The sequence below is a fragment of the Toxotes jaculatrix genome, chromosome 19, assembly GCF_017976425.1.
Source record: "Toxotes jaculatrix isolate fToxJac2 chromosome 19, fToxJac2.pri, whole genome shotgun sequence".
NCBI classification, from domain to species: Eukaryota; Metazoa; Chordata; class Actinopteri; family Toxotidae; genus Toxotes; species Toxotes jaculatrix.
The window spans coordinates 1,282,469-1,310,303 of NC_054412.1; the positions used below are offsets into that span (position 1 = coordinate 1,282,469).

The 27,835-nt window shown below is 43.4% G+C and overlaps 1 protein-coding gene across 2 annotated transcripts; it reads left to right on the forward strand.

Annotated features, from left to right (window-relative positions):
* LOC121199585 (filamin-A-interacting protein 1) lies at positions 1-27,704 on the forward strand. Of its 2 annotated transcripts, XM_041064416.1 has the most exons (7): positions 1-416; positions 11,880-12,148; positions 13,909-14,079; positions 14,900-15,078; positions 20,931-23,706; positions 24,381-24,438; positions 26,807-27,704. In XM_041064416.1, the coding sequence occupies exons 2-7, from the start codon at positions 11,891-11,893 to the stop codon at positions 26,839-26,841; spliced, it is 3,477 nt and encodes a 1,158-aa protein (XP_040920350.1). In that variant the 5' UTR covers positions 1-416; positions 11,880-11,890; the 3' UTR covers positions 26,842-27,704. The 2 variants fall into 2 exon arrangements, with proteins under 2 accessions (XP_040920350.1, XP_040920349.1); XM_041064415.1 differs by lacking the exon at positions 26,807-27,704 and having other exon boundaries at positions 24,381-26,627.
* Positions 27,705-27,835: the final 131 nt, after the last annotated feature.

Here is a 27,835-nt window from a genome sequence, read left to right on the forward strand (position 1 = left end):
TGCTAACACAGACTGAGAGCACAGGTTAAATATAGAGCAGACTCTCACTCCTGACTCAAAGACAGAGGCTGAACATCCTGTGGCGAAAAGAAGAACTGATTTTATTTGAGCTGAAAGAAAGTCTGTCTATCCTCACCTCTGCTCTGACACTGCTTCTCTCTCTCGCTCTCTCTCTCCTCAGTTTGAACCATTACTCTGTCGTCCCGTGAGTTTACGGACCAAACTTGAAGAGGACGAAGCTTCACACTGCTCTGTTGTCTCTGTGTCTCCAGCCTTGGCTGAGGAAGAGGGAAGTTAAAAGAAAGGAGACGAAGACATTTCAGACACAACAGTGATGTGAGCGTTGTTGTCAGTGAAAGACCTGAGGAGTTTTGGGACTGGGCAGCTGTGACACCTGGGAAGAGCTGAGAGACCAGGTAAGACACTGACAGGTGTTTGTTAAAGACTGACTGTTGTTCATGTTTAAAACACATCAGACTGTCTGTCTGTGTTGATAAATCCAAAATAATCATTCACCATAGTAAAGTGTATAAATAAAAACAATATTAAAGACTAAAATATGAAGGAAACCCATATATGTATAAGATTTAAATATTAAATAAAATAAATGTAACATCCTTTGGCCAGTACAGTATCAGAGCTGCTATAAAAATCTTAATCTGCAAAGTAACAGAGAAATATTTCTGTCGTGTAAATAAAATGGAATAATTGAAGTACTCCAGTAAAGTACATGCAACTCAGAAATGTACAAAAGTACAGGATGTGAGTGACTATCACTGGAAAGTAGTGTTACTATTCACATCGGCCAAAACTGTCACTGATTATCTGTGAGGTGTATTTTTTATTAACATGAATAAAGCTGGAGGTACTGTACAGACTCCGTCAGGAACAAACCTCAAACGTACATTTAAGAAGAAGAGAAGAAAAACATGTTGTATACGCAGAATATACAGAAGCAGCAGAATTACAATATCCGGTAAATAAAATCCATAAAACATCCAATCAGATAAATATTTAGTTTCAAACAAGAATGATTAGTGTTTGAGGAGAAGACTGCGATGTGTGTTCCTGGAACGAGGATCCACCCACTGAACCACGCCGAGCGTCTGAGTGTGTCCATCCTGACTCATGAATGGACCGGCTGTGAGACACCAGCTCAGTGAATCAGTGAGTTATGACTCCCTTCATTCACAGCCCAGTAAATGCCTGTTTCAGGAAGTGGAGCAGATCTTTCACCGGAGCTCTGCTCTGCGGAGGACGAGCTGAGAGACAATAACAACAAGCAGTCAGACTGTCCAGCATCAGCTGATGTGCTGTTAGAGGACAGTTCCAGGAAAATGTGCTGTTACCTGTAGCTTTACGTTAGCTCACCAGCGTGTTACGTGTCACATGTCGTGCAGAGCGATTGGTGTGTAGAAGTTTGTTTTCATTATGAGAATTTGTTCCTAAATGTCTGAGCATCAGACCTGATGGTGGATTAAAGCAGAGAGACTGTGGTCTCTTAGTGCCGTCTAAGACCGTCTCTGACCGATGACCAGTGATGAGAGTCCTCGTCTCACACTGTAACTTTAGTAATTTAAAGAGTGACACTGCAGAGGCTCAGTGTTTTTGCTCAAAGGAACCAAATCAAACCTGTGACATCTGTGTACCAGGACGGTCTGTCCCCTCCGGACCACAGCGGATATTTACCCTCACTGTTAGATTTGATCTGTGTAAAAGCCGTGTTATCATACCAGCATGCTTTGCCCTGCCCAGATCTCCTGGGATTTTTCTCTCCATTAATAGCTTTTCTTTTTTTTTTTTTTCCAGTTTTCATTGCACAAGTTATTCTGAATCCTCTTTCTATGAGCAGCAGCAGCCAGGACCTGAGACAGATATGTGGAAATGAATTATTTCAGCTGATTATTCACAAACTTCAAAACTCTTTCCTAAAATTTTAATTAACGGAGACATTTTCTTTTCATTTGAATGTAAAAATGCAAACTCTGTTCTGTCAGCCCGTTGCTTTGCCTGGCCCGTCTGACAACTGGAAATTCTCTGGCAAAACTTTATCAGCACGTTTCTGTGGAACTTGGTGGACAGATCGGCTCCACGCCAAGAGACCACTGATTAGGTTTTGGTGATGATCCAGATCTGGGATTTCCACCAGTTATTTCAGGTCCTTCAGGGATGTTGAAGGGGTGGACATATCGTTTTCAGTTAGGCTGACAGAAGTGACGTGTTTGGGCATATTGAATTGTTTGCTCTCTTACCTTTGTCTGATCATCAGGCTGAACGATGTTTGGTTGCTTTCTTTTCCTTTGGTGACCCCCAGACTTTGTGTCCTTCCATCTTTCTGTCCAAGACAAATACAAATACATCTTTACTCCTCCCAAGTGTAACTACGTCAGCGAGCGTTCAGTGGAAAAAGCTGCTCACAGGGATAATGGATGACTGACGCAGTAACTAGCTGCTGTTGTGTTTATCTGATCCCTGATCAGTGCTTAACCTGCACGAGTTGTCTGTCCCTTAGCGTCTTTGGCAGTTCAGGTATGTTACCACTGCTGACCCTGATTTGCTTGATGCTTGTGAAAATGGACACAGTCAAAGTTGTGATCTCCACCTGAATATAGTCTCAGCTGGACTTTATCCAGATGTGAGACACTGGGTTGAGATCTGGTGACCGTGACAACCATAACATGTGGTTCACATCATTTTCACAGTCATTAAAACAGTTAGTGAACAATATGGAAGAATCTGCGTTCAATAAACTGAAAGAAGCAAAAACAAAAATAAACTGAGGCACCGAGCGTCGTTTCCCTGCTCATCAGTTCTCTTCTCAGCCTTTCCCTTAAAAATCTGCTGCTTCAGTTTGTAACAGTGTCACCGTGTCTTCCAGTGGCAGCCCAAGGCCAACTGATAAGACAGGAACCATGAGATCATTCTGCTAATTCAGCTCAGTAATCTGTGTGGGAGGCTAACGGGGGACGCTCAGCAGAGTCTGCCCTCTTGTTGTTTGGTTTCATAACAGCAACTGCCGTTCCCATGACAGCATAACAGGGACCAGAGAGGAGCACTGCGTTTGTTTGGGTACAGTTTTCTGTTCCGAGGAATCAAACAGCTGATAACATCACGATAGACGACGCTGGGAAAGATGTGATGTTGGAGCCAAAGCTCTCGGTGGTTGCAGGTCGTCTCAGCTCAGCTCTGGACCCTTTGGTTCGACTGTGATAGAAGGGAGATAAATGTGATCAGCGAGGCGTCATCGAGCTCCTTCCCAGAGGAAAACCGAGCTGAGTTTTCTTTCACTTTACCAAACTGATACTGGGCAGTTTATCCATTTCCTCACTCTGCTGTTCTACCACATCCCAAAGGTGGTCTATCAGATCCAGAGCTGGTGACTGGGGGGGCCCACTGAAGTTCACTGAGCTTGCTTTGTTATTGTTGTCAATTCACTGTTTCACGTGTTTCTGTGCAAAAAAGACATTTCACAGTTTAAATGAAGTCATATACAACGACGTATATTTGGGCATGTCAGCATTTTATTAGGATAAACATGAGCTCAGTCGCCGCTTTCGTGTAACACTTCCATGATCTGTGGCCTTGATTTGCACAAATCAAAAAGTGTGGAGAAAAAAAAAACTACAAAACTTCTAACATGTGAGTCATTCCACTTATTAGGACACACCTTAGTGTACGAGAGTCTGAACTTATCAGATCTTCATCAAAGGCAGAACCTCCTCTGTGATGTGAGCCATTTCATGCACCACTTACCAATCTCTCTGTCTTTATTGGTTTCTGGAGGTCTGTAGAAATCCTCTCTGAGGCCCCTGATGGGACGGTCTGAGCTTATTCCTCTCTCATGAGTCATTTCTCAGGTCAGCTAAACTGCTGGTGGGTTGACCACCAACCACTAGAGATTCCTCATCGTTCAGGAGCTAAATGGCTTGTAAAAATGTAAAATGACGTAAAATGAGAAGTGGTCTCATGATATCCTGCCCCCCCCCCCCCCCCCCCCCCCCCCGACCCCCCCGACCCCCTCTCAGAGTTTATGAGGGAAGTGACTTCATGCTCATTCCATCTGAGAGGCATGTGAGACTTGGCTGCTGTTCGGCTGCATGTTGGGAGTGATGTCAGCTTTCTGGACTGGTCACTGCTGATTAGAGCTCTTGCACAAACCGCTGGGAGTTGAAAAACCTGCCTTGTCTCAGCGCGCCCAAATTCCCCCCTGATGACTGACGTGACGTGGTCTGGGAATGTTTTCTGATGCGGAGGGTTAAACCCGCCCTGGGCAAGATTTCAATATGGAGGCGAAAGGAGAAGAGCAAGAAGAATCCCATCCTGCAGTGTGTGTTAAGGTTTCATGATGGGACAACGTCTCTTAACCATGAAACTACAAACGGTTTCCTGAAGAGAAACAAACTAAATTCTCCATTTAAACAGAACTTCGATCTGCGAAAGGGCAAAAACATGCTGACGTTCTCTGCTTTAACAGCTTTACTGAAATGATTAAGCCTCTGATTGCTGCCAAATAATTTTCTTCATTACCAAACTGCAATGTAAGTGAAAGAACGCGTCCGCCAGATACTATAAATGTAGGTGTAAATGTAATATCCTGGAGTACTGACTGGGTCGTCTCCCACGACTGCTGAGATCATAAAAACCACTTCCTTCTTTTTAAAAACACTTTCACCTAATCCTGTCTCCTAAAAATAACAAGTATAAACTCCTGTATAGTTTCTGTTGAAGGCCAGTGTTTTTTCCAGTCTGTGAAAAGCTGCGTTAGCAAGTGGTTTTGGTGTTTTTGTCTCATGGTCCACTTTTTCAATATTTAACCAAGACCAGAATCGTTCCCTAATTTTTGCCAACTTGTCTAAACACAACCATAAAAACCTTAATGAAGCTTTTTAAACTCTGTCTCCTAGAAATTATGTTTGATGTTTCCTGCTGATATTGCAGGAAAACAAATGAAAAACATTTTGCGACTTGGGAGATGCCTTCGTTAACACGTTTCCCCTCTTTTCTTCAAAAACACAATCCAACCTAATCCAAAGTCGGATCATACAAACGTAAAGCGCAGGATTAACTGCACAAAAGAAAACAAATTCAGTTCACACTCGTGATCTTCAGGTTATTATTGAAAACCTCTGCGTCTCTTCTTCTTCCTCTTTCTGCTGATAACCAGCAAAATGCTCCAGCAGCAGTTAAACCTCTGTTCTGTTCTGATTCATGGTTTGTTTGTTGTTTTATGTGTCTGTTGTTGTTGTTTATTCTTCTCTTGAACAATAGTGAAACAGTAGCTCATAACTGTCTCCTGTTAACCAGGGTGAACGGCCATTTTCTGCAGCTCCACTCTCAGACCACTGATCAAATCTCTCTTGTGCACTTGGCTACAGATTGTCAGATGACGTAAACAGATCCATAACAACAGCTGTATTGTGACTGGCTGTGTCAGTACAGACAAAGGCATGCAGTGTGCAGCTGGCCTTAGAGCAAAGCCTTGAGAGTGGATGAGTGCTGCTCAGTTACCTGCAGCAGCAGCTGTAAGTGGTTGCACTGGGCCGCCCAGCTCCAGTTCCACCAAACGCATGAGCCTTACTTCATCAGCCTCCCTGAGACGCCTTCCTGCAGAGCTTTGCACGTGCACACAGCTCTCTGCAATAACCTGTGTGCGTTAAGTCCAAACCTCTGACCCAGTTTTCACGCTTGGTTTTTCATTAAACTGGGCTGCATTTATGATTTCTATTTTTGTAGTGGCCTGTTCACAGCCCTGCTGCTCACTCATCTGTGGAGCCTTAAGACCTCCATGTAAGGTGGCAGGTGTGTAGCCAGTGTAGAGATCTCACTGCTGTTTTACTCCATTCCTAAGAAGAGCTGTTGTCCTCCCTTTTTTCAGCTGTCAGAGTGTGGGACTAAGATTTTTACTTAGTGGTTTAGAGGCATTAGGTCCACAGAAAAGTTATGTAAAAAAAAAATCAAGGTGACATAAATATAAAATAAACAGAGATAAATACAGACAGATAAAAACCTGATGCAAAAACAGGTTTCACAGGATTTTATTTAAAAAAATGTTTTTCAATGAAAGCTTTTTGCAGCACAAGATTCAATCAGAAACTGTGACAAACTAAAATGATGGTGCAGTATGGATCCAGAACTTTTGCAGTTTGAATTTATATATAAGTTTATATTTTACCTGTGAGTTTAAAGACCTGATCTAACAGGTGATACTGGCTAAACCTGCTTGAGAATCTCTGGGAGGTTGAAGGGCAGCTGAGGACAAAGTCACCTTCACTTCTCGATGTCAAACTTAAAATGAATAATGTACAAAAATACAAACAACAAAACCACAGATATATTCAAGGCGTTCGGTCTTAAATCTCGATATAGAAACAGTACTTTTCTGACACGTGCCGGCTGACGAGCTGCGCTGACGTTCCTTCTATTTCTGATGTTGCTATGACGCGCTAAAAATGGTAATGTGAGCCCATAGTGACATTCAAGCCCCAGCTGTAAGTGTCACTATTTCAAGCATGAGTGCTTGATAGACTGATATTAGCCGAGCAGTGTACAGTATATTTCAGCCTGCAATGTCGAGTGGTTTCCATGGATTCATGAAAGCTCAGAGCAACAAAGCTCTGCTGGCTTCTTGCACTGCACTTTGACACGTGCTGCACAAGGCTTTGGGTCTTTTTGTTTCCATTATCATTCATTGTGCAGGTGCACAAAGTTCACTTTGACCAGAGCAAAGTTGGCACCTTGTTGTGCTGTATGAGCTCACCAGGCCTCTGGGCTGCATGAGGCCGTGAGACCTCGCCCTGACCTGGCTGGAAAGGTTATCTGGTACTGGACTCGAGTACCAAACCGCCTGCTGTCCTCCTCAGGACGGCTGGACATGACGTGGTCACAGACATGACTTCTGTTGGAATTCAGACTGTTTCATCAGAAACCACTTTCTTTGTCCACAGGCCGCAGTAGCTGTTACCTCCCAGATTTCTGTCACCACTCGCACCATTTTACACACTCAGCTGGAAAGAAATAAACCTCCAAACAGTCAGTGACTCCCTGCCGGCTGAGCTCACAGACCAGACGAACCTTTGGCTGGTGGCTGGTGGAGGTTTCCCACTGGTAGCGGTTTCAGGCATGTTTATGTGTAAAGCACTGTTCAGCAGCAGGGGAAGTCAAAGTGCTTTATATAAAATGTAAAAATGAAACTCAACTTTTTTTTTTTTTTTACAAGATTTTTAAATGATCACGTTTCTCTGTGTAAGACAGGTCGTCAAAGCAATGAACCAACATGTCAGAGGCATTTAGGGAAGAATGAGATCTATGTCTGAATCACTATTTATAATATAACATGATATCATAGGGATCTAATAAATCATGATACAAATTTGACAGAAACATAACAGTGGATTAATGACAGGAGTATATTTGTTTTGGCTCTCCTGCAAAGCAGTTCTTCATCTGTTAACGGCCTCCTGCCTCTGAAGACTCTGTATCTGAAGCCATCCTGCACCACAGATGACTGACCGCATTACTTTCCCCCATATGCTGAGTTACAGCGACAGGCCAGAGCTCTTCAAACCCCCTCGCGACACTGATCGTTCCCTTATATAGTCATATTTGAGTCTACACGTCTAAATCATATTGCACATGAAAAACACTCAGTTTGTAGAACTACAGATTTGACTTGGTGAACTGGGACATCTGCCACAGCTGGATTTCCACATCCAGCTGTTACATTGCAGCATCAGTGGTGTTTGTGACCACGTGATTAATCTAAGACCAACATTCCCTCTCCTTTAGCCCTGTCTCTTTAGCTTGCTACAGCCTTTATGGAGGCTAAGAAATTTAATTTCACTGAATCTCAGCAGTTGCAGTAGTTTATACTGACAAATCAAATAATGTTTGCCTGAAGTGAAGTTTATTACTTCACTAAAACAGCAGCTGAATTCACTGTAACAGCCATAAATGTAAATAACTTGAGTCCTGACAGATTCTGACCAGCTAACATGCTAACATTGTTTTTAAAATGGAAAATAGAAAATAGAAAATGTGTTCTGTTAACTGTGATCAGGATGGATGAAGACCATTCACATGTTTGCACCGACAGCTGATCAATGTAATGAAATAACCCCACTTTTATCCAGCTAATTGTCGGTGTATTACTGATACCACCAATGCTAACAGTGCTCCTGTGCTGCCATAAACATAAGCTCATTCTAACTTCTAATCATGAGACGATGAAGAGGGAAAGACGGGGCTTGTGTCTGCTGTCAGCTTGTGTTGTCTTTAGTTAGTCACAGAGAAAACAATTACTGACCACAGGAGCCCGAGATGTTAGCATGGTCTATTTTTACCCCACATCTCTAAAATATCATCACAATACGAACGGAAACAAACACAAAGAAACACGACCCCGAGGATGTTTAGTCACGCTGCTGCGACACAGGGATTTCCCGTACGTGACCTCTGTTTAGTTACTGACGGTTTAAGCTAGCTCGATGAACCGACAGCAGCTGTTTATTTACAACAAGTGCTGTTGTGGAGGAGTGTGAGAGCTAAGAAGTAAGATGGGGGCTCAGGCATCCCTGGGATTGCTGATGGCTAATAAAGTGATAGCCCTGTAGCCCCTTGTTGGACTCTAGACACAAGTGAGGAGACCCTAAAAATACCCCTTTCAGATTTCACCAAACAAACAGCTGCGACTGCTGCGCAGGGTCCAGCTCCCAAACAGAAGCAGAGGAAAACTGTCTGCAGCCATTTAACGCTTCATCCAAGGATTAAAGTGATGGACTAACAAACCAAACTTTAATCAGCTCAAACTGATTCAAAAACTTCAAATCTGAGTTGCCTGTATTGAAGCAAAAGCATAACTTTAGAGACACTTTGTGATCGTGGGTTCAAACCTGTGACCTTGTCATTACTGGACAAGCTTTCTAACCACTAGTACACCCTGCTGCCAACATACCTCCTTCACCCCTCATCCTCTGTAGGTCTCGTGTGTCGACCACGGGCCACAGCTGCCTGAGGCTTTATCCAGGCTCAGAGATCAGTTTAGCTTCATCACGGCTCCACAAATATCTTTCCCCCGGGAGGACCAAAGATGCAATCTGCAATTTCTTTGGCAGGTTATATTTTGGGTTTATTTACATTTGTTCCATAGGAGCTGGATGTGTAGATGGAAACCACTTGTTGGGGAATTTTAAGGCCATCATACCACGAAGTGGGCACCAACATTTCAATGTAAACAAATCAAAGCCTCAAAATACATGTCAAGACATGTAGTTAGTACATATTTACAGACAGTACATACAGCAGACGAACACATATTCAGTTACTTAGTAAAAGTAGAAACACAACGATTTAAAAACTCTTAAACAACCTGTGTTTAAAAATGTAGATAAACTTAGATAAAAGAATGTTAAATATTATCAGAAAAATATCCTTGATGTATAGAAGTATAAGTATTAACTATAGAGCCAAATCTGTTAATATGATCTTTTTATCTGTTGTATGTTGGATATTGAATTATTATTATTATTGATGTATTACACCATGTTGCGTATTTGTTCCCATGGCTTCATATGAGCCGAGGTCCCTCCGTCCTCGGCGCTCGACTGTCCCTCATCACGGTGTAACGCTGATAAGGTCACTCAGTGAAATGCCTGTTAGTCAGAGTTCCTCCTGTGAAGGTAAACTGTTTACACAGATCAGTTTGCTTATCTGGGACTCGATACGACACCGTGCTGGCGTTTAGGGACTCGGTTCAATGGAGACCTGAAAACCCCTTCGATGTAACACTTGGCAAAACTTCTACACAACCTGTAAACAAACCGTCTCTGTTTACAGACCTTATACTCACTGTTTACTCACTGTCTTAGGAAAAGGTGCATTTATCATACAACTGAAAACTTTGTGAAACTAAAAATGATCCAGCACGATAACAAACATTTTGCAACATGCTAAACATGGATAAATACTTACACACTGCAAAACTGATCAGAAGTGACTAATAACTTTTGGAAATTTAAAATGCTTTTATATATTTGAAAATAACTTTTATAATCTCCTGTATTTTCCTTTTCCTCTCTGAATGCATTGTATCTTTAATGTCAGTTTTACATTTCACTCACCAGTTAAACCATCACAGATCACAACCTTCCCATCCAATTAGACTTCATCAGTTCATCGGATCAGGCTCTGCATCTACGAGTATGGCAGGAAAGCTCCCAGTCTCCCAGTAACCAGTGAAAGATGGGTATAACAAACCAGCTGCAACACTTCCCCAGCTAACGAATCAACCCTGTTCGCTAGATATTCAGTTTGTATCAGACCAAACTATTTTCCCAGCCGTGGAGACAAATGTAACCGCCGCCTGGACCAACACAGTGTTTCTCTGACCTCCGAGGGCTGCGAGCGCCTGAACATAGCCATAAAAAAGTTTAATCATGCTGTCGTCACTGCAAGATCAGATATTTTGGTGGAAAACAAATAAAATACTTTGTCAGTGAACATGTTACTGATGCATTCAGTATCAACATATCCTCATTATGTTAATGGAAAACATGATGCTGCCTTCAAAAGCCTTCAAAGCACATTTGCTGTTGCAAATTACTTGTATATAAACTTCACTTCACAGATGTCCAACACATCCCATCCACTAACACTGCCTCTCTGTCCTCAGGCAATATCTGAGTGCTTGGTATCAACGCCACGCTTTGTCCTTACATTGTGTTTCAGCTTTGACAAGAAATATCTGAAAATATAACCAGAGCCACAGATCAGTGAGCGTGGCAGCTGAAGAAATCTGAAATCTGCGCTGGCAGCTCCGTGACGTTGACGGGGTTCGATAAAAACTTGTTGTTAAAGTAAAAGCGAGCGCTGGGCCATGATTCGTGATGTCGGGACAGCGTTTACTCCATGAACTCCAGTTCATCGACCTCAAATAAAGAACCCGACCTTAATTCATATTTAAAACCACAAAGTATGTTTGCACGTGTGTGAATGTGTGTGTAAGTGCACCGTTTTGCATAATGTGTGTCTGAGTGTATGTACAGTAAATTAGGTAAAAGGCCCTCGGGCAGCACACTGCACATCACAGAGCTTGTGCTGTGGTTCTGCTCCAGACTCTGGTCCAGATCCTGTCAAAATGTCCTCTGAAGCCCAAAGTTCCAGCTGCTGCCTCAGGACTGTCTTGGCTTCATGTTTCGCCCCCCGCCTTCCTCTCCTCTTCCAGTTCACTGAGCTGACCGTCAAGAACAGGACAGCTCTGTGGTTTTGACGCGTGGGAGATCTTGGCATCTCCCCTGAAACAACTATTAATAACAGGCAGTGGTAATGTGGTTGCTACCACTTCGCTGCCAGGATTTTCTCTGGCTGAGTCACGGCCTGCTTTCATCCAGACCTGCAGCCTCGGGGAACTTTGGCCTCATTAGATGCAGTACCCCATAAACCTGTTCTTTTCTCAGGACCCCCGCCCAACGTCAGCTGTTGATTTCATCACTGTTTGTTTGTGCTCAGATGGATCTAATGAGCTCAGCGGTGATGGTGGTGACAGGGGCCCACCCTTGTGTTAGATTAAATCAATGCATATTCACATTGTAACTGTCCCCGTCACTTGTGGCTTGACTTTATTATTACTTTAGTATGGAACACAGTGAAACTGACTGTAAGTGTTTGGATCGGGTCTAACCGTCCTCAGGTCAGGACTGTTTTCAGGGCCCCCTCAGATCAGGTCTTTCTTTGTTGAACATTAATTTATGCCTGTCAGGTTCAGGTAGAACCCAGGTGATTAAATGTTCGCCGTGATGGATTAAAGATGTCAAGTATTCTCCAAGCTTCAGTATGAATAACAAATACCTGGTTTTCTTGGTTCCCTGTTTCATCCGCTCTCACAGGTGAAACAAAAATGCGATCCAGGAACTGCACCGTGGACGGGCCGGATGACGGACACATCCAGTCCTCGAAAGGTTTCATCAAGCAGGAGGAGGAAAACACACCAGAGCTGACAAAGAGGAAGATGAGAGCCCAGCGAGAGGACAAGGACGGGAGGACGGGGGCTTCTGGGACAACAAGGAAACCTCAGAAACCTGCAGAGAGCAGGAAAACAGAACTGTCAAAGAAGGACCTGCTTCACCTGCTGGGAGTCATGGAAGGAGAAGTTCAGGTGTGAATGAGATACCCCCATACCTGACACCTCATAATGTAACTAATGTGAGCTAATGTGAACAAACTTTACACAGGTATTACTGAGTCAAACAAACCAAAACCATCAGCTAAAAGAGGCTAAAAAGCTCAGTGGAGCTGTGGAGTTCATTTCCAGCAGCGAACATGTCGGGAAGTGAATTTTCGAGGGCCAGAAATTTGAGAAGCTGGTGTAAGTGAGTAATTGTTGAGTTCCTGGACTTGATTCTTTAATGACCAACATGTTCAGTTGCAGTTTTATTGCAGGCGGAGCTGAAAAATCGATGAACTGACTAAGGAGTTCTCATTCAACGGCCTGATGTGCCAACTGAAGACGAAGACAGACTGAAAACTGCTGATTTTCAGAAACATCCAGTTAATCAAATGATTATTTTTCCCTAAAGCAGCATGGCAGGCGTGTTATAAAAGCATAAAAACAGTGGAGTTTGTGATCAGTGCTGAGACATATTGACATTTCACAGCGTGTGCTGGGTTAGATTTTGAAAATAACCTTTGCCGGTGTGGAAACAGCCCACGGCTTCTGCTGGGTTCCAGTCTGATAATGATTTTCTAATGGAGGCACATTTATAAGCTCCTCTCCTGAGAGGCAGGATGCTGCTGCCTCACCCTCTGTTTCCATCCTGCTCATCTGTCTGGGCGTGTTGAATATTTTCCATTAGCGATGGGACAGAGAAATACCCACCACAGAGCAACATATCACACAGGAAGAGCCGCTTTTTATTCTGCTTTGTTTCAAATGCACTGAAAAGTCTGAGAAAATCAAAAAAAGATCATTACTCAGGATATAACAGTGAAAATGAAAGTCCAGAGAAGGAAAATACAGAAATGTAAAACATATATATAGAATATCAGCAGACATTATTATAAGACAGATATCATCATATAACATGCTACACTTTTTGCAGCAGTAATGAGGAGTTAAAAAAAAAAATCCAACGTGAATGCCTGTCATGTGTATGTAGGGAAATCCTGAGCACTGAGGACTTGTGGGAAACTTTTTAGTGATTTATTTACCTGAGTAAAAGGCCTTTTAAGTAAAATGACATCAGTGTTTCCTGAGACGAAATGCTTTAAGCAGACCATCCGACCTTCGCCTGCCTCAGATAAATCAGGGTTTGCTCGTGTGTGTTGTCTCTGTGCAGGATTTTGTGTCACGGCCTCGTTGTGTGAGATGAGATACTGAGCAGGTTAGAATGAAGGGAGCAGCTCCCTCTGCTGGTGTGAACCTGGAAGAAGCAGGAGACGCGTTCTGTTGGTCGACTGGGTCTGTTCATGTGATTGTGGAGGAATCGATGAGCTAATGTCTTGGATCCACACGGGTGGAGTCTGCAGCATCACATCCACATGATGTTATTACTGTTGCTCAGCTGGTGTGTGAACATCAGCTGTGAATGCTCATGAAGACAAAGTCTGTAAAACAGAAACTGTAAATCTTCACATGTAGTAACCTCATCAACTGGTAAACCACCACCAGTACCATCCAAACATCTTTTACATATTTTATATAAATATATCTTTTATAGAAAAAGAAAGAGCGCCACCTACAGTTTTCAAAGGTTCAACAGTCCCCAAAACATCCCCTCCCTCCCAGTTAATCAAACCACAGGAAACAAATACTTACAAAATAAAACAACAACAACAAAAACTACATCCAGTGTCCCCTGTTTCTCAGGGTGCAGCTGGTGTGTAGGCAGGACATTAAAGACTCTTGTGTCTCCTCAGGCCAGAGAGGACATCATCGGCCTGCTGAAGTCAGAGAGAACCAGGCCGGAGACTCTGGAGGCTCACTATGGTTCAGCCGTCCCCGCCAAACCCCTGCAGGCCCTGCAGAGAGACGCACTGCTCACCCACAGCAACAGCACAGACGACGTGTACGAGAAGCCCATGGCCGAGGTGAGTCAAACACTTAGGATTAGACGGAGTTAAAGACTCAGTGGGGAGTCCTGCAGATGATCTTTTGTTTTTACGTCTCAGAGTCGAGGAGTTCAACAAAAAACGTAATGCACAGAAATGGTTCGTTCAAAGAAAATGAAAAAGTGACTCAGAAATTTGTCTGGTTTTCCTCTAATTTATGGCAGATTACATAATTCTTTCCAGTAAACTTTCAAGGAAGTTACCAGGACTTTATGGAGCCATAAAATAAATCATTACCATTTTATTTCTCAACATGAAAGTATAAATGCTGTTTCAAAGCTCTTCCCACGCTGCCAGGAATAAATTTCAGGTGGAGAAATACTGAAACCTGAATCTGCCTAAAAGTTTGAACAGAAATTCACCAAAATGTTTCCATTTATTTTTTTATGTTTCAGTGGTTAAACTTTTTAACTGTTTTCAAAGAGTTTAGAGAATATTTAGCTGCAACAGAAGGATGTGCAGAGTCCTAATGTTGGTGGTGCAAAGTAAAATCTGAGCCTGAAAACAGGGTCTTTTATGAGTTGAATGGCATCAGTCTCTCCTTGAAAGAATGATTTGCTATGCTCAGTGAAGTCCGCAGGGTGTGATACAGTAGAAAGGCTGAACAAATGAGCAGTGAGCGTGAAAATGTCTGAATAAAGCTCATAACTGTGTGGAGAGACTCTCTCTGCTCATTGTTCCCCCACAAACACAGCATCGCCATCACCGTGGCCAATGGTTCGGGATGCTGTGTCGGCAGATCTGGTGTCAGTGAGTGTGAGCTGTTGGTCATAACGAGTGTTGACGTGCTTCCTGTCAGTTGGACCGTCTGGAGGACAAACAGAAGGAGACGTACAGACGGATGCTGGAGCAGCTGCTGCTGGCTGAGAAATGTCACCGCCGCACCGTCCTGGAGCTGGACAACGAAAAACGCAAACACGCCGACTTCATGAACAAGAGCGACGACTTCACCAACCTGCTGGAGCAGGAGAGGGAGAGGTGAGGCCCGAGTGTGTGTGTGTGTGTTTTTTTCTATCCATAAGAAGCCAAAGTTGCTGAAATATTGTTCTAAACTTTCCTTATTCTCTGGGTTCCGGGTTTTTTTAAACATTGCTGGTTAATTTTCTTTTAGAGAAACTGATGCTGCTACACACTGTACAAAGGTTCAGAAAGAATATTTATGCACACACTGGTATTTGGAGGCTTTAAAACGCTGAGAACTTTTTTCAGCTACTGTAAGTAACATGTAAACATGTCACACTGACAATTATTAATGCAGATGGGAAAGTGTAGAATGAAGCATCCAGAGTGAAAATATTAAGTATACATGATTTGTATTTCAGGAGCTAAACCTTAAAAGACCAGGTCGACCAACTCAGTGTGATGTGATCATAAAAAAACAAAAAGAAAAACCTCAGCACCAGAAGGATACGTCCACAACAGAGGTGGAATCCAGATGTGAATCTGAGCGACCTCTGGCATCAAACTCATCTGCCAGCAAATCAGAGCGGAGCAGCAGAGATCACGCACAGTGGCGTCAGTAATATTTTCCCCAGCAGTCTGACCCTTTGCTTCATGACGTTTTGATGCAAACGTGTGTGCACATGATCACTTTTGACAAACATGCATGTTTTTTCAGATGCATGTTTATTTGCCTGGTGGAGGGCATCAGATAAGACCCAGAACAGGGTTTTGGATGATGGATCTGATAGGACGGGCTGATGGGATGAATCATGCTTTATCAGACCATCGTAAACACACGGCACGGTGCACGGCCACGACTGAAAGCTTTAGGTTCTGAGCTGCACGAGATTTTCCTCACAGTTTTTAAATGGTTATACCGTCCTTCAAATGATTCAGATGGAGTTTTAGTTAGTTTGCTTTTATCTGGATCTGGTTCGTACGTTACAGGTGACTCATTCGCTTTTTTCATTGGCTGGCATTGTTCCATGCCAAGCCAATGAAAATGAACATTTTGAGGAAACATCAACAGGGACTAAGAAAAGAAAATCACACAAACACTACAATTCACTTTGACTTTTCTCGTCTTGATATGTTTGTTTGCTGCTAGACAAGTTTTCATGCTGCTAGTCCCCATTTTCTGTTTTTTTTTCTTTTTTTAATAATAAGAATTGCATCCTTTTCCTTATCTGAAGACCCCACTCAGTCTGTAATCAGAGTCCGGGGGACATGACAGGAGAAAATCTGCACATCTTCATCACAGAATCACTCACATCTGCTCCACACGCTCCATAAAACTTCAAATACTGGACCAACGCTTCGGTGCACCTCATTCACCGCCACTGGATCTCGTATCTCTGTTCATGGCTCATAACAACATCCTTCAAACCCTCTGTTCAAACCTTTATTTATTCAGTGAAGCTTTGATGAGCACGTGCAGTGTTTGTCCACCATCTTCCCGCTCACTGTGCAGACCCCTCTGTGATCCCAGTGAACACTGATTTGGTGACACCTGCACAGATTCCTTTGCACTTCACTTCATTTTGATTTGAAACTATGCACATGGAGCTTGTTCTGGCTTTAAAGGCGCCGTGCTCTCTGCTCTCAGCTCTGTCTGATAACACATTCCTGCTGGCTGCAGTCAGCGTGCAGATTCACTGCAGGTGATATCATGAATGGGTCGACCCTGAACGCAGAGAGGGTGATGTCATTCCCCACACAGATCCTGCAGGACGATTAGAAGCTCTGTTTGCATAACAACTGTCACGGGCCAATACAACTACACAACACAGGCTTTCTTTTTTTTCTTTTTAGCTGTCACGAACCTGCTGCAAAAAAAAAAAAAAAATCCCATCAGAGTTTGAGTCTTGTAATATTTCTGAGGTGAATTAATTAAATAAAGACCAGAAATTGCACCGTTCTCCCACTTCCACTGGTTTCCATTCATTTTTAAAATGAAAATCATTCTGTCAAATCTGATAAAGTCCCTTTATGCAGACGCTCACCGTGATGGTTTACACAGCTCATGGAAGCTGCTGGAAATTAGTTTGTAATCTTAACGTTTAGCAGACACGGTTGCAACATGACCGAGGCCTCTGATCCCAGTCTGGTAGTAGTTTATGTGGTGTGAGAAGTTAGGATTTAAACCAGTAAACCATGTCTGTCTTCAGAAAAATGTAGGTTTGATTCTCTGTAATTTCACAGCGGTGGACGATTCCGATTCATGTTCAAATGCAGCCTGAAAAAAATCCTGCTTTTAGCCCCGAAATAGTCCACAACAACTGCGTCTCCTTGGTGTCAAAGCGTTCTTGTTGACTCGTCTGTTCTGGATGTTAATAAGGATGGTAATTATTGCAACTATAATTAGCTTCAGATCAGCATCTCCTGGTCGGATGTGTTTACTGTGGGCTCAGCTCGGCTCAGTTTTATGAGTGTTTGGGGCTTTCTTCTCTCTCTCTGACAGGCTTCTGTCAGCACTGAGGCTATGAATAGATCCGAACAGGGAGAGCCTTTCTGCAGAGCCGTCATCCGCCAACAAGGTTATAATGATAGATAGTCTGAGTCCTGAGACCACGGAGGAGAAATACGAGTTTAAAGCTGCAGTTGGCAAGAATTTCATATTAGAATCCACTCATTTGTGTTAATCTACGATGGAGGCTAAATCACAGAGGACTGCAAAACTCCTCCTAACTAAGACATCAGTATTATCCATTTTGTTTGTGTTAAATTCTGGAGTTGTGTAGCCTCATGTAACAGGACCTCTGCCTCACTAAGCTGAACGACAGCGGGAAAAACTCAGTTGTGCTGTTTCAAATGTTTTTATGTCTGAAAACCAGAAAAAAACGACTGGGAGCAGGAAAAGGATGCAGGCAGGTGCAGGTGCAGTAACAGGTGATGATCTGGCACCTGACAAGGAGCAGCTAAATGCTTTGAGCTAAATGCTAATGTCAGGACACTGAGGGGGGGGTGGTTGGTCATTGGGAAGAATCCTTAATTATTTGTTAGGCTGCTTTTTAACTTATTTAAACTTGTCATTGTGAAATGAAGAAATCTCAGGAACACTCGTAATGTGTTCAGCAGAAGATGCACTTTCTTCCCACGTCTCCAAAATTACAAGCAGCCAACAAAAGTGCAAGCCACAAAACACAGGCGATCCATGTACAAAGTGCTCCCTTGTCCCTTGTGTGATATTTATGTGTGACATGTATTTGGAATAATGAAGAGCAGCGATAGAAAGCCTCTGCATCTGTAAGCTCTTTGCACTGCTCATATTTGGCTCATTTAGGAGCCTCTGCAATGCAAACCACAGGCCTCCTCTGCCGTCTCAAACGATGATCTCACACACATACAATTTAGCCACTATGGAGAATTTATATCCATGTCCTCTCCCTTTGCACGATACAGGGGGATTATAATGAGAAAGGCTGTGCGCGTCTGGCATTGTCCTCTCCAAAACAAAAAGTCTCGCCTTGCATTGTTGCCTCGTTTCTATGGAAACACTGTTGGGCCAGTTAGGACACAGTTAGGTCAAACTGGAGCCACATTTTAGGAAAAGGAGGAGAAACGGAGCAAAAAGAGAAATGTTTGAACTTCAAAGTGGCTTCATGTGTTGTGTCGTACCTGCTGCCCAGCCGAGCCTCCTCCCCTGAAGGAAAACTACACAGTTAGAAAGAAGGCGGAAGAGCTTGCTGAAAGCCCCCCCCCTCCAGCTCGAACCCCTCCTCCTCAGTGTCCACAGAAGGGCAGCGCCTCTGTGCACCATATATGGAGGGGCGGATGACATCAGCCACCAGCGGAGCGGTGCTGTTTAGCTCAACATCCACCTTTTTCATTGTCCACTGATGACATGTTTGGAATGTGATGGCTAATTCCCCGCGGAGTCGGGGCCCCTCCTTCCCTCTCTGACCCTGTGAGACTCTCAGCAGCAGCAGCAGCAGCAGCAGCAGTGTGGCTCCTGCTCAGCTTTAAAAACACACTCAGATATGGATCAACCTGCCCTGCATCCAAACGTGTTGGTAAGTTGAGCAGAGTTTCGGGAGAGCAGACTGTAAAGTTCTGTGTGTAGAATCTGCAGCTTTGGTTTGTGATTCAGACTTTCTGACCTCTCGTTGTGCAGTGCTGAGACCTGTTTATGTCCTCAGGAGTCTGATGTGACTGTGTGTGTGCTCTATATGGAAGAGAAACACACAGACTCCTGCAGAGATTAGTTAAACATCCACCGACAGGACATTAACTCAGGCAGGTTGAATTCTCAGAGCTTTGCTGGCAGCTCTGCAGTGCCTCTTTTTATTGCTTTATCCCAGAAGTTTGGTTTGTTGATGCGAGTTTAGATCTGTGAAAATCAACATGTCAGTGATTCAGGTCGTAAGATATCAACATGTACAGTGTCAAGACAACTGGATTTGCATTTTTTATTCTTATCTGTTTTCTAAAGCTGAGTTTGTTTTCACAACATCAAAAAGCAGATAAGAAACAAAAAGGCTGATAAAAAAAACTATGACAAGTTAACACACAGGGTGATATTCACACAATCAGCAGATGTGCAGGCAGATCCAAAAGCCCAGTGATGTGGAGAATCAAATTTCATCACCACCACAAAATCAGATTTCATAAGCAAAACATCGACAAATCCTCATTCATGTGCTCACATGTGCAAACAGCACTCAAAGCTGATAATGATGAATTTTTTAATGTATTTTTGAAAACGTTCCCAAACTTTCAGACAGAGCACAAGGTGAATTTCTGATGCTTCACACAAAGTCTGTATGAAGACGTGAGTGGGCATAATTAGATGCGTTTCCCTGACTCTGCTTTGTAAACTTTGTAAAGAGACAAACACACTCTGTGTGTGTTTGTGTGTGTGTGCGTGTGTGTGTGTTGTGTCAGCACAGTCAGTGCATTGGATATTTGGCAAATCATTGGTTGATTGCAGTTCGAAGAGTAAGTTAAAATTCCCTGGAAATCTGGTCTCTGCTGACCTCCAGTGATTTAGCTTCTCACCTGGCTGCAGTGATGTACAGGTGTACTGCAGAACCCTGTGACATCACCGTGGGGGAGGGGGGGTCTGTAGATGTGAACATAGTAGTTTTATATAGTAGTTTTGCAAGTCTGCACATTACAGAGTTGTTTCAGTGCTTATCAGTAATAAAAAGCGTTTGTCCTGAGGGGACGGACACGGTTGTCGTACTCTTCTTACTGTGAGTCATCAGTAGAATACATACCAGTGTTTGTCCCTTGGTTTTACTTTTGACAAACTGGAAAAATGTCTGAAACAACCTTTTTGAGAATCGTGGAATCTGTTAAACCCGTATAAATAAAACTCTATCAGGGTCATTATGAGCTTCTCACCTGACTGTGATCATCTGGATAAGTCACAGCAGAAATGACTAAATCCCACAATCTCCTAACTCACTGATGTGCAGCTGTAATTCTCCCCTTCAGTGAACTTCAGACAGGACAGGGTAAGCTCTGTCACAGAGAATCACAAAGGTTCAGGCTCTAATGTGCCTCTCTTTTTATATTTCCTTTGTTCCCTCTGTTTTCCTGCTGCTGCCTTTTATTCTGCTCTCCTGCCTCAGTCAGAGTCTGTTTTTTTTTTAAGAGATGTGTCCAATCTTTTTCCATCTGATACGGGAATAAAGGAAACAATAGTTAATTATTTAAATTTGGTCACCAGATGTCAAAAACATGAGGACACGGGAGTGTTTGAAGATAACTGATGACTGGATGCAGCTTTTCTGCATCCAATGTTTCGTGATTGTAAACATGTTTGTCAACATTTTGATGTAAAACCGATTCAGGGTCAGTGACATCTGCACTGAAACAATCTTTTGTTAAAAATATGTTTGCTAATAACTTCCACTCACATCTTGTATTTTGTTCTGTCTTAGACTCAAACAGTTGCTGGAGCAGGAAAAGGCCTACCAGGCTCGTAAGGACAAGGACCACAGCAGGAGGCTGGAAAAGGTCAGAGCCGAGCTGGTGAAGCTCAAGTCCTTTGCCCTGATGTTGGTAGATGAGCGGCAGCTGCACCTCGAGCAGATTGACCAGCAGAGCCAGAAAGTCCAGGATCTCACTCAGAAGCTGCAGGAAAAAGAGCAGCGGCTGGTAGCTGTAACCAACACCGCCAAGGAGGACGGCCAGAAGGTCCTCAAGCTAGAGGCCGAGCTGGAGCACAGAGCAGCCAAGTTTGCACAGGAGCACGAGGAGATGACCGCAAAGCTCGCCAACCAAGAGTCACAAAGCCGACAGCTGAGGCTGAAGCTGGTGGGACTTGCACACAAGATTGAGGAGCTGGAGGAGAGCAACAAAGTGCTACAGAAATCAGAGGAGGACCTGCAAGAGCTGAGGGAGAAGATCAGCAAAGGGGAGTGTGGCAATTCATCTCTCATGGCTGAGCTGGAGAACCTGCGGAAGAGAGTGCTGGAGATGGAGGGCAAGGACGAGGAGATCACCAAAACAGAGACTCAGTGCAGGGAGCTGAGGAAGAGGCTGCAGGATGAGGAGAACCACAGCAAAGAGCTGAGGCTGGAGGTGGATAAACTGCAGAAGAGAATGGTTGAACTGGAGAAACTGGAAGGGGCTTTCAACAGGAGCAAGACAGAGTGCTCTCAGCTTCATACAAACCTGGAAAAGGAGAAACGTGTTGTGAAGGATCTGGCTGTTGAGTTGGAGACAGTGAAAACCCGGCTGAAAGAGCTGGAGTCGTCAGAGTCCAAGTTTGAAAAGGCAGAAATGGTCCTCAAAGACGATCTTGTGAAGCTGAAATCCTTCACAGTCATACTGGTGGATGAAAGAAAAAACATGGCAGAGAGACTTAAGCAGGAAGAACAGAAAAGTGATGAATTAAGTAAGATGTTTAAGGCAGAGCAAGGCAAGGTCACAGAGGTCACAGAGAAGCTGATTGAAGAGAGCAAAACACTTCTCAAATTCAAATCAGAGATGGAGTTTAAGGTGACAGCTCTCACTCAAGAGAAAGATGAGCTAAAAACCAAACTTGCAAGTGAAGAGGAAAAGTGCAGGGAGCTAAATAACAAGCTAAGCAGTATGAAAATAAGAATGGATGGACTTGAGGAGACTGAGAGGGAAGTGCAGAGAAAGCGGGCCAACAGGGACAGTAACAAAAATCCAGATGAAGACAACAAAGTAAAAGAGCTCACGTTAGAAATTGAAAGACTGAAGAGCAGGCTCAAACAACTCGAGGTGGTGGAGGGAGATTTAATGAAAACAGAGGACGAGTATGATCTACTCGAGAAGAAATTCAGAACAGAGCAGGACAAAGCAAACGCCCTTTCTAAGCTGCTGGAAGAAATGAAAAGTCAGATTGCCAGAAACAAAGCAATAGAAAAAGGTGAGGTCATGAGTCCTGAGGCCGAGCTTAGAATTCGCTGCAAGGTGGAGGAGGCTAAAACCAGAGAGCTGCAGGCGGACGTCCAGGCCCTGAAGGAGAAAATCCATGAACTGATGAACAAGGAGGACCAGCTCTCCCAGCTGCAGGTGGATTATTCTGTGCTGCAGCAGAGATTCATGGAGGAGGAAGAGAAGAAGAAGAGCATGAGTCAAAATGTGGACAGCCTTACCAAGGAACTGGAAGCTACCAAGCGTTACAGTCGCGCATTGAGGCCTAGCATGAACGGTAGGAGGATGGTTGATGTCCCTGTTACCTCCACAGCGGTGCAGACAGATGTGATCGCCGGCGAACCTGCTGAGGATGATACGACAGCGGGCTTCATTCGAAAATCAGTCCTTGAGGAAAACCACTTGATGAGCAACCTCAGACAAAGGGGTCTTAAAAAGCCAACGGTTCTTGAGCGATACCCTCCAGCGTCTGCAGAACAGAGTAAATCCTGGGCACCCTGGATCAAAAAGAAAGAGGCCATCACTCTCACTCAGACCACTCCCGAGAAGACCAACGGGGCGTCCTTGCACCCTCCAGAAATGACCATGTCCCAAAAGCCAGGTCAGCCACTACACATCCGAGTGACCCCGGATCACGAGACCAGCACCGCCACCTTGGAGATCACCAGCCCTCGAGCTGAGGATTTCTTCTCCAGCACCACCATAATCCCGACACTTGGACTGCAGAAACCTCGAATAACAATTGTCCCTAAGCCAACAACTGTGACCTCAAAGAGCAATGCCTGTGATATGATGGGAGGTTTTGATCGAGCCAAATCTCCGGTCACAATAACCACCATCACCAGGGCCAAGAGTCCGGAGAAGACCAACGGCAGCAGCTCTGGCAGCCTTCAGTCTCCAGTGTCCATCATCACAGTCAGCACTACTCCTGTGGCTGAAGCATGTGCTTCACCTGAGCCTCATGAAATTTCCGCCAGCCGCACTGTGATCAAAATGACACCGGAGAAGCAACCTGGGCCTGCGCCTGTCAGGAAATACAACACCAACAGCAACATTATCACAACAGAGGACAACAAGATCCACATCCACTTGGGTCCACAGTTTAAAAGACCTTCTGAAGGATGCAGTAATCCTGTGTTGACGCTCAGACCTCTTGGTATGAGCTCAGAAAGTAAAGAAACACCAACAGGAACAGTGCTCCGCTGCCCACGCCAACCCTCAACGGGGAAGACGACTCCCGGCAAAATGACAAGCAGCATAACGATCACACCCATCACCTCAGCAGCCTCCAGGCCGACACAGTCAGTGGTGAGAGCTTTGGTCATCGTCATGTTCAGTGTCCTCCATCTGTCTTTCGTCCTCTGTGTTTTGACTCCACATACAAAGCGGCATAGATGATGTTTTCCATTTCATCTACAAACAAAAATGTCTGAATGATATCTAATTTTTTTTACGTTTCAGTTGCTTCTGAAATGTTTCAAAATGAAATCAGGTGGTGTGTGCTCCCTAGCTAGCACTCTCTCCAGGTATAAAACAGAAAATTTGTGAAAAATATGACCTCACTGTGGTATGAACTAACCCCGGAATGATCTGACATGCTTTAGATCCCACCCTGGCCAGGCCTTTCTACGTGTTGTGTAGACAAACACAAATTTCTGAACTGACAAATTTCCTCCTTTTAACCAAACACAGGCACAAAGTGACCAGTTTGATTTTGCACTTGAAGCACTTAAGAATTGCAGATCAACCCTTGTTCAGACTTTCAGTATGTGACCAAACTTGATGTAAATTAATATCCAAGAGAAGCAGCTCTGGTTAAAACTCACACTGATGTGAATGAACCCAGTAAGCACTGATTTTGTGACTTGAGGTTTACACATAACTCTTATTTTAAAAGAATTAAATGACAATATTTCAGTGTGTCCTAACAACATGTTGGTGCTGAGACTGTGTCTCATGTTGTTTTGTTATTTATTTTCCAGCCCGGTTCGGATGTGCAGTCAGCTCGGAGCGCGGCCACACGGATCCCTGTGTCAAAAGGTATGAAACCTACCAGCAAGGCGGTTCTGGGAGTGTCGACGGTGACGAGGTTAGAGTCGCGGGCAGAGAGCCAGTCGATGAAAATCGAGCTGAGGAAGCCGACGGTGTGCGGCTCTGCCTCTGCAGCAGGAGGCAAGAGCTGAGGGCTGAACACGCTGCCATGGCAACGACTAAATGTGAACATCTCATGATTGAGTTTGTCACTGCTGCCAAATCTGAGATACAGGCCACATCAGCATTCATGCACAACTGGGACTCTGTGTGTGTGATGCTGCCTTTCACAACAGCTTAGCTTTCCAAACAGTGTTTTATATCATTCAGACCTTCAGTTTGCAACTGCACATGTTTTCAGGAAAGAGTTTAAGTAATTTAAAGGGCTGGTTTTTAAGGTTTTATGTTTATGCACCTCTCTTTGCATGTGAAAGCTCAATTTTGATTAACTGCATCATGGTGATCCTTGGCAGTAGGTGTAGACTTTTAATCTCATCATTCATATTTTTCATAGCATGTGTTTATTTCACCACAACTTATGGAGGTTTCCAGTCACTGGAGCACTGTGAATTGTTTGAGGAGTATGAATTGCCATCATTTGTGACAGGCGCCATAATAAAAACTATTTATCTCTGAACCCATCATGGCTTTGCTTTGCTTTGTAGCCTTCATTCTCTGTGTGTGGATGTTTGGGCTTTGTGTGACTTTAAAAGGTGTGAGTGTCAACCAGGAAACCTCCATAATATTAACTCATGTAGCTAAACGAAACACCGCTGGGCAGCCATGAAGCTCATGTGTGAGAACAGTAGTATATCTTAGAAAAACACCAAGTACAGTGTTTGACACTGGGTTCTCACATTAAACTATAAGTCTTGTTCACTGAAGACATTTTGCATAAGTGACACAACTATTTTGTAAAGAGAGTAGGAAAGAAGATGAATGGGAGGATAAAGAGACAGGAGTTGGACTCGGTCCAGGTTTATATAAAAATCTAATTTCTTCAAAAAGGACAAGTCAGACACATTGATCCTCACATCAGCTGCATGATAATGTTCAGCTTTCCTGCAGACATCTTTACGTATTTCTGTGGTTGCAAAGCATATTACTGTCCATCATATTTGATCTTTTCAGTATTGCATAAGAGACACAGTCTAGCTCCCTCTCATGGACAAGAACAAAAACACAGAATGACCATGTCAAGAAGAAACTGAGAAGACCAGAGACCCAAAGTAAATGATTCTGTGGCCTTAATCAGCTTCTAATAACCAAACAACCAAGAGAATGAGGGGGAGGGAAACAGGGAGGTGAGAGAGCACATTAAACAATGACCGAGAGATGGTTTGGTAATCGAGTCTGGAACAAGCATCTGGAGAACCGGAGGGTAAACATGAGGACGGTGTCCAGTGCTGATTCATAACAAGCTGAGTGTTTTTGTTTCAGCTGCAGCCTGTTGGCCATGACTCCCACGAGGCTGCTGTGCCGAGGATTCGGTGGATCAAATGTTTCTTCCTGGGAACAACATCAGAGGCTGAACAGGATTATTAAAATCACATCTGAGCCTGGTCATGCCATGTCCTCCTCCTCTGAGAAAACTCTTTAGAAACTAGGTGTAGGACAAAGATGCCTCTGCTGCAGTAAAGCTGCATTTCAAATTCTGCTTTTGTTGCCTGAGGAAAGATTTAAAGAATTCCCAGCTCTGAGCAGGGCTGGTTAATACACAGTACATCAGTCACTATCAATATTACTGACTTTTACTGCTGGGAAAAGAAATGACAGCTCTTCAATGAGGCCGTGACACCAGGGTCTGGCACTGGCACCTGTTCATGAGTTGGACCAACGCGTCACATCGGCCTCCTGGTTTTAAATCCACGTCAGAAGAATTTTTGACAGCGTGATTTCAGGACTGCAATAACACGCTGCTGCTCATAAAGTTGGAATAAAATATATTTTGCCTCTTCTTATGAAATGATTGTGACAATGTGATTTATTCTCGATAGATAAAGTATATATCTTCTCCAAACTTTATTGATCAATCAATAAAGTCGTCAACAAACTGGTGGCAAACATTAAGTCCAATATCAGCGCTATGCATCACCCAACTCAAACTCTGAGCCTCTGAAATCTGTTAAAAATCTTTGCATATGAATTCAAAACATGTTCCTGAAAAACGTTCTTTGTTCCAGAAATCCAGTTTTCTTACAGCTCCACTAAGAACGATTAACATCACTTCATTTCTGACAACTAAAGCTTCACTAATCAACTTTGTTCTCATTAACTTTGTATTATACGATAGCATGTAAAATGAAATAATTACATTAATACATCAGAGTAATGAGTGAATATGAGGAAACACACCCGCTGTGATTTTCCACCACAGGTTCACTGATGGACTCAGCAAACAGCCGACGCTGAGCTGGGATCTCATGTCATCAGAGGAAATCTGACGGTGTCTGATGGGAAACTTTCTACTGAAGCACCTCATCATTTCTGAGATGCTGCACCATCCTCTTTACAACGATACTACAGTTCCTCTTTCATTTATTTGTCAGAACGGTATACAAACCAGGCTGCAGTTTCAGAACAGCACTGGGGTTAATTAACTGAGAGATCAGAGGGAGGAAAAGCTGCAGCTACGAAAGACACATGAAAGATATCAGATCTATTTTCAGTTGTTAATTTGGCACAAAACTGATCTGAAAATAGTTTTTTTTCCCAAGGTTCCACATTAATAAATTATAGTTAATAGAATTTATAACATCTATGGCACATGACAGAAAAAAGTGAAAAAAAAGGATTTCTGAATTGTTAATATGTTTTTGGCGTGGAAGAATGGAAATATTCAAATTTGACTTTGAGCTTGTGTTGTGTTTCAGTTTGTTTAAATCTGGTCCTGAACAGACAGTTTGGCCCACAGGTGAAATGTTTAAAGCTGGATTTAAAATTAATTAGTTGTTAAATTACTCAAGTCTACTGAAAGTGGGGATGTTAAATCAATGACATGTCAGTGCACAGTGTATTTGATGGTATAGTAAATGTAAGAATGGATCACTGGCAGAAACATCAGCTTGGAATTTGAAGTTTTCCTGTTTGCTTTCTCCCTAAAAAGTCACCTTTAACAAACAACCTCTGTTTATTCTAAATTTGAAAACACATGATACGTGTTCTTTTACATGCATGTGATTAGTTTCCGATTGTTGTGATAACTTAAATCAAGCAGAAATGATGAAACACGATGAGCGACCACTTCTTGATGATAGAAGCAGGTACTGAACAAATAAAGACCCATACATTATCTCTGTGGGATCATTGATCGTAATAATAATTTCCAATATTCCCGCTCCTGAAGGCCGAACAGGGAGGGAGCTTTTCGGAGGGAAGGTTTGAACTGTTGTATGTTGCTACACTG